This window comes from Pelophylax lessonae (assembly GCF_965119305.1).
Source record: "Pelophylax lessonae genome assembly, chromosome: 9".
Classification (NCBI taxonomy): Eukaryota; Metazoa; Chordata; class Amphibia; order Anura; family Ranidae; genus Pelophylax; species Pelophylax lessonae.
In genome coordinates, this window is record NC_138776.1 from 151712531 (window position 1) to 151727209 (window position 14679).

The 14679-nt window shown below is 44.3% G+C and overlaps 1 protein-coding gene across 1 annotated transcript in view; it reads right to left on the reverse strand.

The window, feature by feature from the left end:
* LOC309563092 (transmembrane protein 150A-like) overlaps positions 1–14679 on the reverse strand; it is a 303386-nt gene that overhangs the window by 82475 nt on the left and 206232 nt on the right. The window contains exon 4 of the mRNA XM_082267406.1: positions 9999–10066. Coding sequence (XP_082123532.1) covers positions 9999–10066 — 68 coding nt within the window. The remainder of the gene's footprint in view (positions 1–9998; positions 10067–14679) is intronic.

Here is a 14679-nt window from a genome sequence, read left to right on the forward strand (position 1 = left end):
CTCCAAGTGGGTGCCTGAGTCGGATGCAGCCAATAGAGGGACTGGGAAAGGATAGCAGCCATATGGTAGTCCCGTACATCCGGAATCCCCATACCTCCCACCGTGGGGTGTTGGACCAAGTATCTATGGGCGCAACGAGGCTTCTTCCCGTCCCATATGAATTTAGGATACCAAAGATTGAACCGTACGGTAAAACGATAAGGGGATTTTAATGGGGAGAGCTCTTAGTAGGTATAAAAGTTTTGGAAACGTCAGCATTTTGAACGCTGCATTCCTTCCTGACCATGACAGATAGTACTTGCCCAATCTAGTCAGTTCGTGCGTTAAAGTGTCAAGGAAAGGAGCAAAATTGGCCTTGAAGAGATCCCCAATCCTGTTTGTGAGCTTGATACCTAGATAGTCAATGTGACCACTACCCCACTGAAATGGAACTATACTCTGAATATGTTGTGTGAGATCAGCTGATATGTGAACGCCTAACATGTTCGATTTGGTTTCATTAACCTTGTAGTATGAGACAGAACTAAATTCCCTGAGAACCTCCTGGGCCGCTGGTAATGATGATAAGGGAGAGGTCAGAGATAAAATAACATCGTCCGCAAACAACGATATCTTGTTGGAGGAACCTCTAATGTCTATACCCCGAATACCTGGATGAGTCCTGATGCGTTCCGCAAATGGCTCCATTAGGAGAACAAACACCAAAGGTGACAATGGGCACCCCTGGCGGGTACCGTTTGTTATTGCAAATTTTGTGGAGAACAGACCCTCTGTATAGACATATGCCGAAGGAGCCGTGTACAAGGCCAACACAGCATTCAGTATCTCATCCACCATGCCGAAACGTTGTAGAACTTTTCGCAGATATCCCCAGTGTATCCTGTCAAAGGCCTTCTCGGCGTCAAGGGACAGGAACACTGTAGGAGTATGAGTAGATTTGGCATGGTGGATGAGATTCAACATCCTTCTTGTGGCATCGGTCGCTTGGCGGCCCGTGACAAACCCCACCTGGTCTTGCCGAATGAGGTTTGGTAGAAACTTGGAAATGCGGGTGGCCAATATTTTCGCGTAGACCTTCAGGTCCACATTGAGTAAAGATATGGGCCTGAAATTCTTCGCACAATCCGGGGGTTTCCCCGGTTTGGGTAGTGTTACTACTGTAGCCTCCAGCATCTCTGGAGGAAAGGAAGCAGAGGAGGCAGCCCTGTGAAACACCCTTCGCAATCTAGGGGCCAGAAGATGCATGTATTTTTTGTAGTACTCCGAAGAGAACCCGTCAGGGCCCGGAGCCTTGTTAAGGGGCAAGGACTGGATCGCCCTAGTGACTTCTAAGTCAGTGATCGGGAGATTTAATTCCGCCACTTCTGCCGGTCTTAATGCAGGAAGGGAGACCGAATCCAAGAAACTGTCAATGATCTCAGGAGATGGTTGGGGTGTGGACTGGTCATCCTTTAAGTTATAAAGCGAGCCATAATAGTGGCTGAAGGCGTCGGCAATGTCTTTAGGATTCGTTAAAGACAGTCTGGTAGAATGATGCGTCAATTTAGAGATACGTTGACGAGCATGAATGTCCTTCACATGGGTAGCTAACAATTTACCGGCTTTGTTGCCATGCGCATAAAAATTTGCCTTAAGCCTACGAACATTAGCTTGATGTTGTCCAATCAAGAGAGAACGTAGGTCATTTTGAGCTTGAGTCAACTGGTTACTAACGTCTGGGAGTGGGTTAGTTTTATTGGTCTGTTCTAGGGTTCGGATCAGGTTCAACAGATCCTCCATACGCTGCCTCCGTATAGCGGCACTCTTAGACATCAAGATACCTCGCATAAATGCTTTATGGGCATTCCAGATACTGAAAGGGCACACCTCTCCACTGTCATTAAACTTGAAGAATTCCTCCAGGGCCGCATGGACCTCAGAGGAAGTCCCCGGGTCACAAAAAATATGAACATCATTTTTCCATCTGTTGGCCCTCGTTGTAAAAGCCCGAGGACCGACAGTTATGGAAACAGGAGCGTGGTTTGACCACGTTATTTGGCCTATAGAAGAGTCCACAATTTTTTGTAGTAAGAATTTGTCGGTGAAGAACATGTCTATGCGGGAGTAAGAACAGTGGACCTTTGAAAAGAACGAATAGTCCTTCTCTGTAGAATGGTAACAGCGCCATACATCCTGTAAGCCTGTGGCTGACAGGAAGCCCGCAAGATCTGGTCTGCGGGGACACTTCCGGGGTCCCCCAGAAACGTCTTGACGTAGGTTTGCGACCATGTTCATGTCCCCCCCAAGGATCACGTGGCCCCTGATATCCACCTTGAGACGTTTCCAAAGTTTACGCAGATAGGTAAGTTGTTTCACATTTGGGGCGTACACATTAATGATGGAGTACTCAATATTGTTGAGTTCACAGTGTAAAAGAATGAAACGGCCATCTGGATCCGATATATGGGAGATATACTTGTAGGCCACAGAGTCCTTTATAAGAATGGCCACTCCCCCCTTTTTCTTGGGGCCATTGGCAAAGTATGCATGAGGGAACTGTTTGTTTGTGAGTCTAGGAGGAGCTGCAGCACAAAAATGGGTCTCTTGGATGAGCATATCACCACATCCCTTGGACTTGATCTCCCTCCATAACATATGACGTTTACCAGGGCTATTCAATCCATGCACGTTCAGGGAGGTTAGTTTGAAGGCAAAGAAACAAAAAAGGGCGCACCGACCTAGCGCATTATCCTCAATAGAAGGCTTTATTAAAGTAACATTAAAAAATGGCTACTCACAGACGTAGATAAAATAAATCATATCAAGCTCAATTGCTCAAACGTCCGGGTGTAGTCCATACAATCGTTCATAACTGATGAGTTGACGGCTGACGCGTTTCGAGGCCCAGCCTCTTCCTCAGAGCCACTGTGTCATGGCTTTCTCCTTGGTTTATGTAGTGATGTACTGATCCAGTCCCTACCCCTAAGTGGGAGTGTCTCTTCCCCCGGGGGAGTGGCTAGAGTACTACAGCTCTTCCTCTCATGACCTCACTTATTAGTGGTATATAGTGACATAAATCAATCATGCTGATACAAAACAATGCTAAACATATATGCTAAAAATGTATATGTATACATATAGTTAAAATCATGTGCATGAAAATAGGATTAAAATGTAATATAATAAAAGTAGAAACCCTATACATAAAAAACCATATACATAAAAACTACCATGAGCAGATATCACAGACTGATGGAGTTGCTTGCTGAGTGCATATAGAGACACTGTAGGGGCTCCCTGAACCGACAATGGAGGGCAGCTAATGTGATCACTATTGGTAATACTCCCCATAATTTTCCTTTTTTACCTTTGCTGGTCTGCTGTGGTCTGGGCCATAGTCTCACCCACTCCTCTTCATACAATCCCCAAATTCTTTCATCATACAGGAGAGGGAGGGGGGGCGTGGAGAAGATCTGCACCAAACAGGGGGAGTCAGAACGGGGGTGGGGAGCCGATCGATCATTATACACCGGCTCCCGGCTCCGTAGAATGCTAATAGAGGGAGGACTCATGCGGAATATGGAGCCGATCGGTCATTACATGCCGATCACCGGCTCCGTGGAACGCACGCCGTTACATGGCTTCCGGGTTACCGCGATGCGTTCCAGCTGTCGTCACTTCCGCTAACATCACTTCCGCTGACGTCACTTCCCATGAATGGAGATGCTACGTACAGCGAGGTAGTTCATCTCCATGGTGACCCTCCCTGGCCCTCCATTGGTCCAACGAGCACCAGCACCGCCCCTACTGCACAGCACCATATCCTAATAGATTACATATGAACGATTCCAGTAATCCTATATTTTAGCCTCAATTGTAGCACTGTCCCTTATTCTAGGACCTCCACCCTTAATATGGAACCATTTAAAACCACAATACGTCTCTAATGGACTCGAGAGGATTGTATATGGATATATGTATATTTTACTTGCTTCCTCTTACTATTAGTACTATTGTGGTCCTAGTGCATACATGTGGAGGCGCGCATGATACATACGTACAAGGATCCACACCGGCCATGTGATCACATGCCCATATGCACACACACATGCACGCAGCACCACATATGCACAATATGCATATAGGATGGACAGAGCCCTTCTCTACGTTAATCTGAGTCCAAAAACCGTTGATATGAACACGTGTATAAGAATATGCTGCACTATATATCTAGATAAATGCTTTATCTAGATATATAGTGCAGCATATTCTTATACACGTGTTCATATCAACGGTTTTTGGACTCAGATTAACGTAGAGAAGGGCTCTGTCCATCCTATATGCATATTGTGCATATGTGGTGCTGCGTGCATGTGTGTGTGCATATGGGCATGTGATCACATGGCCGGTGTGGATCCTTGTACGTATGTATCATGCGCGCCTCCACATGTATGCACTAGGACCACAATAGTACTAATAGTAAGAGGAAGCAAGTAAAATATACATATATCCATATACAATCCTCTCGAGTCCATTAGAGACGTATTGTGGTTTTAAATGGTTCCATATTAAGGGTGGAGGTCCTAGAATAAGGGACAGTGCTACAATTGAGGCTAAAATATAGGATTACTGGAATCGTTCATATGTAATCTATTAGGATATGGTGCTGTGCAGTAGGGGCGGTGCTGGTGCTCGTTGGACCAATGGAGGGCCAGGGAGGGTCACCATGGAGACGAACTACCTCGCTGTACGTAGCATCTCCATTCATGGGAAGTGACGTCAGCGGAAGTGATGTTAGCGGAAGTGACGACAGCTGGAACGCATCGCGGTAACCCGGAAGCCATGTAACGGCGTGCGTTCCACGGAGCCGGTGATCGGCATGTAATGACCGATCGGCTCCATATTCCGCATGAGTCCTCCCTCTATTAGCATTCTACGGAGCCGGGAGCCGGTGTATAATGATCGATCGGCTCCCCACCCCCGTTCTGACTCCCCCTGTTTGGTGCAGATCTTCTCCACGCCCCCCCTCCCTCTCCTGTATGATGAAAGAATTTGGGGATTGTATGAAGAGGAGTGGGTGAGACTATGGCCCAGACCACAGCAGACCAGCAAAGGTAAAAAAGGAAAATTATGGGGAGTATTACCAATAGTGATCACATTAGCTGCCCTCCATTGTCGGTTCAGGGAGCCCCTACAGTGTCTCTATATGCACTCAGCAAGCAACTCCATCAGTCTGTGATATCTGCTCATGGTAGTTTTTATGTATATGGTTTTTTATGTATAGGGTTTCTACTTTTATTATATTACATTTTAATCCTATTTTCATGCACATGATTTTAACTATATGTATACATATACATTTTTAGCATATATGTTTAGCATTGTTTTGTATCAGCATGATTGATTTATGTCACTATATACCACTAATAAGTGAGGTCATGAGAGGAAGAGCTGTAGTACTCTAGCCACTCCCCCGGGGGAAGAGACACTCCCACTTAGGGGTAGGGACTGGATCAGTACATCACTACATAAACCAAGGAGAAAGCCATGACACAGTGGCTCTGAGGAAGAGGCTGGGCCTCGAAACGCGTCAGCCGTCAACTCATCAGTTATGAACGATTGTATGGACTACACCCGGACGTTTGAGCAATTGAGCTTGATATGATTTATTTTATCTACGTCTGTGAGTAGCCATTTTTTAATGTTACTTTAATAAAGCCTTCTATTGAGGATAATGCGCTAGGTCGGTGCGCCCTTTTTTGTTTCTTTGCTTTCAGTACCGGTGGACTACCCCAGTCCGTTATGGGCAGCAAGACCTAAGCCATCTAAGAAGCCAGTTGTGAGTCCGGGGAGGAGTGTGGTCGAGGGGCCTGGATACCAAGCGCAGGAGGAGGGTGGTCACACCTTATTGTTTTTTGGAGGTTAGTTTGAAGGCCATGGTGAAGTGGTATAGTAGAGTTCGTTGGTAGGAGTCCAGTTGTAGGGACTATGTCACCACCAAGGAAGGGCAAAAGGAAAGTGTATGAAACCTTACCCGAGATCGCAGAGTCCGGGACAGTGCAAGGTCGTGGCCGACTGGAGGGGTCCGCGTGTGCTGAGAAGTTAACGGTTGGAACTTGAGAGGGTATGGCTGATGAAGCACTCGTTGCTGTGTGTCACAGGTAATGTACAAAAAAAGAAACAATAATAAAAAAGGTAACAAAACAATCTACCAATGACAGTCGTGACAATCAAGTAGGTATTACTGCAATGCCAAGTTCTCTAAGCAAAACAATATGGATATGGCACTGGGCGCAGGAACTCTAACTGCGCCAAACTGTGTTTAAAAAAGGACGATAACCAAGTGGAAATCTGAGCAGTTATCCAACTGCTAACACGGGGAAACTGGCAAAAAAGGAAAAAAGAAAAAAAAAACAAAACACCATTCGTAGCCGAACAGAACATTCGGAGACTGTAGATCAGGCAGTTAGAACATCAGAGGGTCATCTGACATATAGCTGGAAGGGCCCTGTCAGCCCGGCGCCTCATCTTGGTGGGGAGGTTGTCGGAACCCTGTCAGGAGAATGATCTCCAGGGGGGGTATCATCCTCCAAAATCCCCCACTGGCGCAGGAGCTCAATTCCACGTTCAAGAGAAGAGATCTTGAATTCCTTGTCCCCTCTTGTAACAATGAGGGTGGCAGGGTAATTCCAGCGATACTGGATGTGGTGATTCCTGAGAGGTTTAGTGATAGTCACAAGGTTTCTCCTGCGGTTCATGGTGTGGGCCGATAAATCTGCGTAAAAGGACAGGCCTTGCATGCCAGCTGGGAGATCTACCGCCTTTCTTACTCTCGCCATTAGTTGTTCTTTTCACAGTATAAAAGTGAATTCTTGCAATGGCGTCCCGTGGGTATGCGGCGGGGATATGCTTAGGCTTCGGAAGCCTGTGTATCCTATCAATGGCCAAGTCTCCCAAGGTTGCATCAGGAAGGATTTCCTGCATAAGGGTGGTGAGGAACGCTGCCAGGTCGGGAGGTTTAATAGATTCAGGGATCCCCCTGATTTTCACATTGTTTCTCCTGGAGCGATCCTCGAGATCCGCCACTTTTGATTTTAGCCACTCCAAGTCATCGTCATGGTCATTATGAGCATCCACCATGCTATTGAATGTGTCCGCAAATTCACCCATTTTGTTCTCAATGGTGGAGACTCGATCAGCGACAGCAGCGACAGCTGTGTTGCAGCGGGACACCAGTTGCAGCATATCAGAGTGGATTGCAGACCGTAGGGATAGCATCATCTCCTTAAACATGGATGCCATCACGGGATGGTCCCCTGCAGGGATGGCTGCAATGGAGTCTTGAAACTCCAGGGTGTCATCTACTGTGATGCCGGGGCTGGAGAGCGGCCTATCATGGAAAGTCTTTTGCTTGGATTTGGCAGGGCTGGAAGGCTGTGATTCTGCAGCCGCCTGTGGGGAGAGTCCCGTGGGGTCAGCTTGGGTGCCCGAGAGATGTCTCGGCTGATGCAAATCAGTCCAGTGTGACAGATGGGGTTGCTTATGAGAGGAGTGTGGCGGGCCGGCGCCATCTTGGCTGCGCGGCCTGGTGTTGGGGGAGAAGAAGTCGATCATCTTACCCGGCTTGTGTCGATCTTTCCGCTTGGGTGGCATGTTCCAGTGATGCCCGGGGTTGACAGGAGTGCAGATGGACTATTTTGGAGTGACCCTCTCCGTGGAAATTGCTCCGAACGATCTGCTTAGCAAGGAGCTGTTAGCTCACGCTGCCATCTGCCTTGCTAGCCGGCTCCGCCCCCCACAATTAACCGAGAATGTATTTTTTTAATACAATTATTCAGTAGGCTTCTTGGAGTAGGTGCCCTTCTGAATAAGGTACCTATAGGAAGAACATGCCAAATTATAAATCTGATTCGGAGCATAAAGAATTGTGAAAAAACCTCAGTTACTGAAAATGTGCAACTGGCAAGATGGGAATTAGTGGCTAGTTCCCCATTGTGTTTTTGTAAATGCAGAGAAAATGCTAGCACAACAGTTCACAGCCTGCATCTAATTAACAAGATATGTGCTAGAGGGTCTGTCTACAAGTGGAGTAGAACTTTATTAGAGATACTGTATATTTGCATAAGAATGCTAATGTTGAATATTCAGTATCTAATGAAATCCCTCAACTTGACCGCTGTAATTAGATGGCAATAAAATTCTATACATAATGTCATTGAAAAACCCAGAAAGAAAACTCTGCAAGAATCCCAGGAACCAGAGTTAAAAGTGAAAACTTTAGCAGTATCAGAATGCAAACAAAACAAATGGTGACTACACAAGGGTGTCAGATGATCACAGAGCTTTCTTTATACCAGTCATGTTCCCCTGCGATGCTTAGAGTGTTTGAGGCTCCCCATGCACATCAATAACCCTTGACAGCTCATGACACTGTCACCAGTTGGCTTTTTTTTTTAATAAAAATTTGTGTTTTTTTCTTCCTCTAAAAGTAAACCTACAGAAAGAGGGGGAAAAACGACCATAATAAAGCTTTTCGCATATGTCAAAGTATACATTCAGTTAAAGTGAACAGAAAAGAATATACAATCTGTTCTCTGAGATCTTAATTTGTACCGACAATGTATAAAACAGCCTAAAATGCAAAGGCACAGTATACATCTCAAATAAGATCCACATAAGTTGTGGAGCTTCTATCTGGATTTCATATACGGACATCAGATAAAATACAGTAATGAACAAGAGGATCAGAACTTGGATTACCCCAGATTCAACAAAGAATTGTACAATACAAACAGTACAGATGAAAAAGATCATAAAACCAGTAGTGGTTTGCTGGTTTCCTTCCTTGAACCACTTGTGCTGGGTCCTTTACACTGCAGACTGAGAACATCCCACAAGAGCGGCAGTATGGAGGTTGCCCTGACCCAGCTGTCTAGACCTTACAATTTGAACCTTGTCAAAGTTGCTCAAATCCATATGATTTTCTATTTTTTCTGCTTTCAACACTTGCTGCTAATACTGTATATCCCACCTACTTTTAGATGTCACTGTAATGAGATAATCAAGGTTATTCATTTTACCTATTAGTGGCCATATTATTATAGCTGATAGTTGAATATTTTTATTTCTTGCTATAATAAAGGAAAAAAAAAAAAAAGCCAGGACAATATTAACCCCCCCCCCCCCCAAAAAAGGACTCTTTTTGGAAAGTAGACCCTGCAAAGCGATCTAATTTTTGTCACTATTTTTACAATTGAAGACACATGCTGGTATTGAGGTTGTTAAAACATGGAGGCTTTGTAATGGTGCAGCACATACAGGTCATACACAGAGGGAAGAGGGGGTGAAGGAGATAGTGTACTGATAACACACATTGGAAGGAGGGGGTTAAAAGATTTAAAAAAGTATTTTATTTTTTTAATTAAACATATTATACTTACCTGCTCTGTGAAATGATTTTGCACAGAGCAGCACCGATCCTCCTCTTTTCCAGTCCCAAGCAGCGCTCCTCCCTCCTGCTGGATGCCCCCAGAGGAAGCAGCTTGCTCTGGGGGCCCTCAAACAGACACGCTCCCGACCTGTGGTTCTGTGTGTCCATCTACACACAGAGCAGCGGCTCGCCCCACCCCCAATGATTGGCTCACTGGCTGTGATTAACAACGTTGGGGGGAAGGGGGGGTGGGGTCGCTGCTGTGCACAGAAGGTAAAAAGCCCTGTGGCTTTACAACTACATAAATGACCAGATGTGCAGGATAGAAGAGCTGAAGGGTTAAAGTACAGGTCACTGAAGATACAGGCTGGGTATAGGAGAGAAGACAAATGTTCAAAACTTGTTTGTGTTAGGACACAGAAGGCCCATGTATCACATACTTGTAAACTATGAAGTAACCCTGCTGGAGTTTCTAAGCGTGTCATAATATATTTTAAACTGGGAATATCAATATGCAATACAGGGCAATAATTATCCGTGTAGCTTTAAGACCATAACGTACATATAAATGATCAACAAAACAACTTACCCATGAATGAGCCTAGACTGCATATGAGACTGAAGAAGCAGCTCTCTGGTGGAAGGTTTCCACATTTGCTAAAGTAAAAAAAAAAAAAAAAAAATACAGTTATACAGTTTTCTAAAGAAAATCAAATTCACAATGCAGTACCTGTCAAAATCAATATGGTTGCTCACCAACGACACCAGCATGTACAAGGCTGGAAAAAAAAAAAAAAAAAAAAAAGCAAAAACAGAAATTTGAAGCAAACCAGCCTATTTGTGGTTTTCACACAACACAAAAAGCTTTGCAATATGCTGTATATTCTCTAAACAATTAGGAATAATAAAATGTGTCACATTGTGCATTTTAGGTCTCATTACAACCTATCAGCTGTCTTCAATCTGTCCAGCCTAACCAGTCATATTACATCATCTACTATACATAAACAATCGGTTCAAATACAGAATTTTCTGTGTGTGTGCACTTCTGTCAAAATAGAGGAAAATTAAAAAAAAGGTAGAGGCGATGTACCACTGCTTGAGCTGCTCACGCACCAACCTGCAGGACAATTGTAAGCACTCGAGGGGAACTCAATACAAGTAAATGCATCAACGCTCATTGAAGTAAGCTGTTATAGTTGAGCCATCAGAAGGAGATAGGGTACTAAAAATTAGAAAACCCCCTAGATGCATTTTAATTTACTGCAGAAATTCCATGGACAGGAAAGAATTACATAAAGCAGGCATGACTGGGCAAATCGGTTTTAGTCCCCGCATGGATTCAGTGCTGCGACGTCACTGAGCAAATTTGGCAGTGGCAAAATAAACTGCATATTTGCAATACAATAGGTCAACACTGAGCCACAATAGGTGGAGACCATGCATGACTGACATCGAGTTGCGTGCCAAAATTGTATTTAAAGTTATGCTTCAGCATACTATGCCTTTTTGGTACTTTGGGTGAGTGTGCGGTGTTAGGACAGCACATTCAAATGAATCATACATTGCGTTAACACACCTCAAAGATATCAACAGTCCCCTAATATACAGTCTATTGCCATAAATGCTTTAAGTCCATGTAAAAAAAAGACTGAAAAAACTCATATGAGTGTTCACATGCATTTTAAAATAAGTGTTCTATATCTTAAAATGTGCAGCTTTCATTAAAATAAAACATGGTGATTCTGCCATAAAGCTCCTTCAGGCATTTCTTGCTAAGGAGTAACAATGTCCTGCCTCCCAACTGCACTCTTGAGTTTTCACCCTGTTACTGTTGAACATCTCTCAGAGCACTGGTAAATCCATCATTTGAAAAGGAGTATGGCACAAATGCAAACCTACCAAGACATGACCGACCACCTAAACGGACAGGCTGGGAAAGGAGAGTATTAATCAGAGATGCATGCAAGAGGTCCAAGTTAACTCTTGAGGAGCTGCAGAGATCCACAGCTCAGATGGAAGAATCTGTCCACAGGACAACTATTAGCTGTGCATTCCATAAATCTGGCCTTTTATGGAGGAGTGGCAAGAAGAAAGCCATAAGAAGTCCCGTTTGCAGTTTGCGAGAAGCCATGTGGGGGACAAAGCAAACATGTGGAAGAAGGTGCTTTGGCCTAAAAGCAAAATGCTATGTGTGGCAGAAAACAATGCACATCACCCTGAACACACCATCCACACCATGAAACATAGTGGTGGTGGCAGCATCATGTTGTGTGGATGCTTTTCCTGAAGCAGAGAGAGGGAAGCTGGTCAGAGTTGATGGAAAGAGGGATGGAGCCAAATTAGAAGAAACCCTGTTACGAGTCTGCAAAAGACTGGGGCGGAGGTTCACCTTCCAGCAGGACAACGACCCTAAAAACACAGCCAGAGCTACAATGGAATGGTTTGGATGAAAGCATATTCATGTGTAAAAATGGCTCGGTCAAAGTCCAGACCTAAATCTAATTGAGAAACTGTGGCAAGACTTTGCTGTTCACAGATGGTCTCCAGGCAAGCTGACAGAGCTTGAGCTATTTTGCAAAGAAGAATGAGCAAAAAAGTCTCTCTAGATGTGCAAAGCTGGTAGAGACATACCCAAAAAGAGGGGGCTGAATACAAATGCACGCCACACTTTTCAGATATTGATTTGTAAAACATTTTGAAAACCATTAATCGTTTTCTTTCCACTTCATAATTATGTGCCACTTTGAGTTTGTCTATCACATAAAATCCTAATAAAATAAATTTACATTTTTGGTTGTAACATGCTAAAATGTGGAAAATTTCAAGGGGTATAAATAATATTTCAAGGCACTATAGGAGCAGATTACAGATCCTGAAACTACATGCAGTCAAACACAGAGTCCAATGTAGTTCTTATTTCATCATTTCAACATCTGCTTGAAAGTTTATACTGCAGCTGACCTGTTGACCTCTAGACATGGGGAATTTACACTGGGTGTTGCAGGATTTTAGTTTAGCCTCGTTTGGAATTTGTAGCTTTTATTTAAACCCAAAATGTAAAAATATTGTAGCTTGCCAATCCATAGGTGTAGCGGCTTTCCCCTTATTTATACCAGCCAATACTTAACACTTTCTGTCTCTTCGGGTCTATGCCTTCTTTCTCCACTCTATCGATGGGGGTAACCATGGTTGTCCAACAGACTAAACTTCAAACATATTTGCCTTTGTCCATCCTAATGAACAAAATGATTGATGGGACTAGTAGTTTACACAAGATAAGGTTCTTCCTGCTTTCTTTTAAGCGCACAGGACACTGCATTTCTGGCAAGATCAACATTTTCTGTACATGCTGAAAATGCCCTTAGCTTGAATAAGGAAGGCTAGTGGACCAAACACATCTAAGGACTGGTAAGCCGCAATAGAATAAATTTTTGTTTTTGGGTTAAGATATGCTTAGAGGCAGGTATGCCCTCTGCCTTTGTTAGTTTCTGAATCACATCAACAAAAATCTAAGCATTAACCATATCTAATGTGGTCACATAACTGACATATCACTTAGCCCTGGTTCACACCAGTACCACTTGTCGTGCGACTTGACAGTTCAAAATGGCATTACAAGTCCCACCCCATTTGTGGCAGTCAAACAATTTAAGTTGCAGTGACTTTGAAAGAGGTTCCTGCGCTATTTCAGTACAACTTGCATTGACATCTGTTGAATGAAGTCACGAAGAGGTCAGCAAGCCTCACATGAAATCGCACTGATAGTCGGCTTTGAAGCCATGCTTTAGCAGCACGACTTCGAAGCGGCGCTGAAGTACATCTGTGCAATAAAAACATGCACATTTTCTCATGTTTTATCCCTTTAACCAATCTTGTACCTTAGGAATAATAGTACGTATGCCCAAACAAATTCACCAGTACACGTGGTTTTCATAGCATGCTTTATTTTTTTTTTCTCTTCCCCCTGCTGCTCCCCCCAATGCTTTTACTGGCAATTCCTGGCTATCAAAATGACAATTGGAACTTGCTGTGTAATGGTCTGGCCACTCTAGTTTCTGCTGTCAAAATAAGGACTTTTGGTGTTTGTAAATACTGTGCAGACTTGCAATTCAGGCCCCGTTCACACTGGGGCGACGCTACTTCCCGGGGCGACCTCATGGGTCGCGGCGCGCTGCTCGCACCACGACCTCGGAGCGCCCGGCACGGACTTCATAACATTGAAGTCTATGCAGGTCGCTCCGGGTCGCCCCAAAGAAGCTCCGGACCCTTTTTCTAAGTTGGAGCGACTTGTGTCGCTCCTATTAGAACGGGTCCACAGCTTCTCTATGCGAGGCGACCTACGGCGACCTGTCAGGCGACCAGGTCGCCCCAGTGTGAACGGGGGCTCAGAGATACAATGCAAAAGTATCGTTCCTGCGGGAAAAAAAAACCCCTCCATTTCATTTGTAATCACCACTGCAATGTTTTATACCACAAATTTATTTTAGGTTTAATATAAACCGCACACATGCTAGAATATGAAATACACTTTTTATCTACAATACAGTGATGCTTTTTTTTTTCCATTTAAAGTGATAGTATTGTTTTTTTTTTTTTTAACAACACGCCATACCCGTTTCTACTGCACTGTGCAATGATTTTGCACAAAGCAGATCTGTTCCTCTTCTCGAGTCCCCTGCCAGTGCTTCTGGCTACTCCTCAGCTTCCTATGGGGTACAGGCTAGAGGGTTCACTCTCGAGCCAAGCTGCCTGCATCCTTAGACACAGACAGCGTGTCTGGACCCTGCATATTCGTCACAAGATTTTGCTAACAGCAGCGGGAGCCAATGGCTACTGCTGCCTCAGCAAAGCCTGTGAGAGCAGGGAGAGGCATTACTGACTGGTACAGCGCTGGATCAAGTGAGCGCTCAGGTAAGTATAAGGAGGGGTAAGGAGGCATAATGCTTACTAAGCATTTTTTACCTTAATGCAGAGAATTCATTATAAGGTAAATATGTTTAGGCTTTAGAACCACTTTAAAGGCTTGTACGCACTAGTCCACAGGGTTTTACAGTGCGGGGAGCGGTCATCATGAGGTACGGCAGGGTTTGGTGCGATGCACATTTCAGTACTCTTGACTTTTTTTTTTACTTTATTTGAAGTGTCAAATGCAGAGGCTTCACAATGGGTTACTATACAGGTCTAGAAGAAATTGCCTTTTAGAGTTCGACAGTACTTGCTTTTGCCGGAGTTCAGCTTTAAACGCCCAGATGTCCTCCACAGGGACA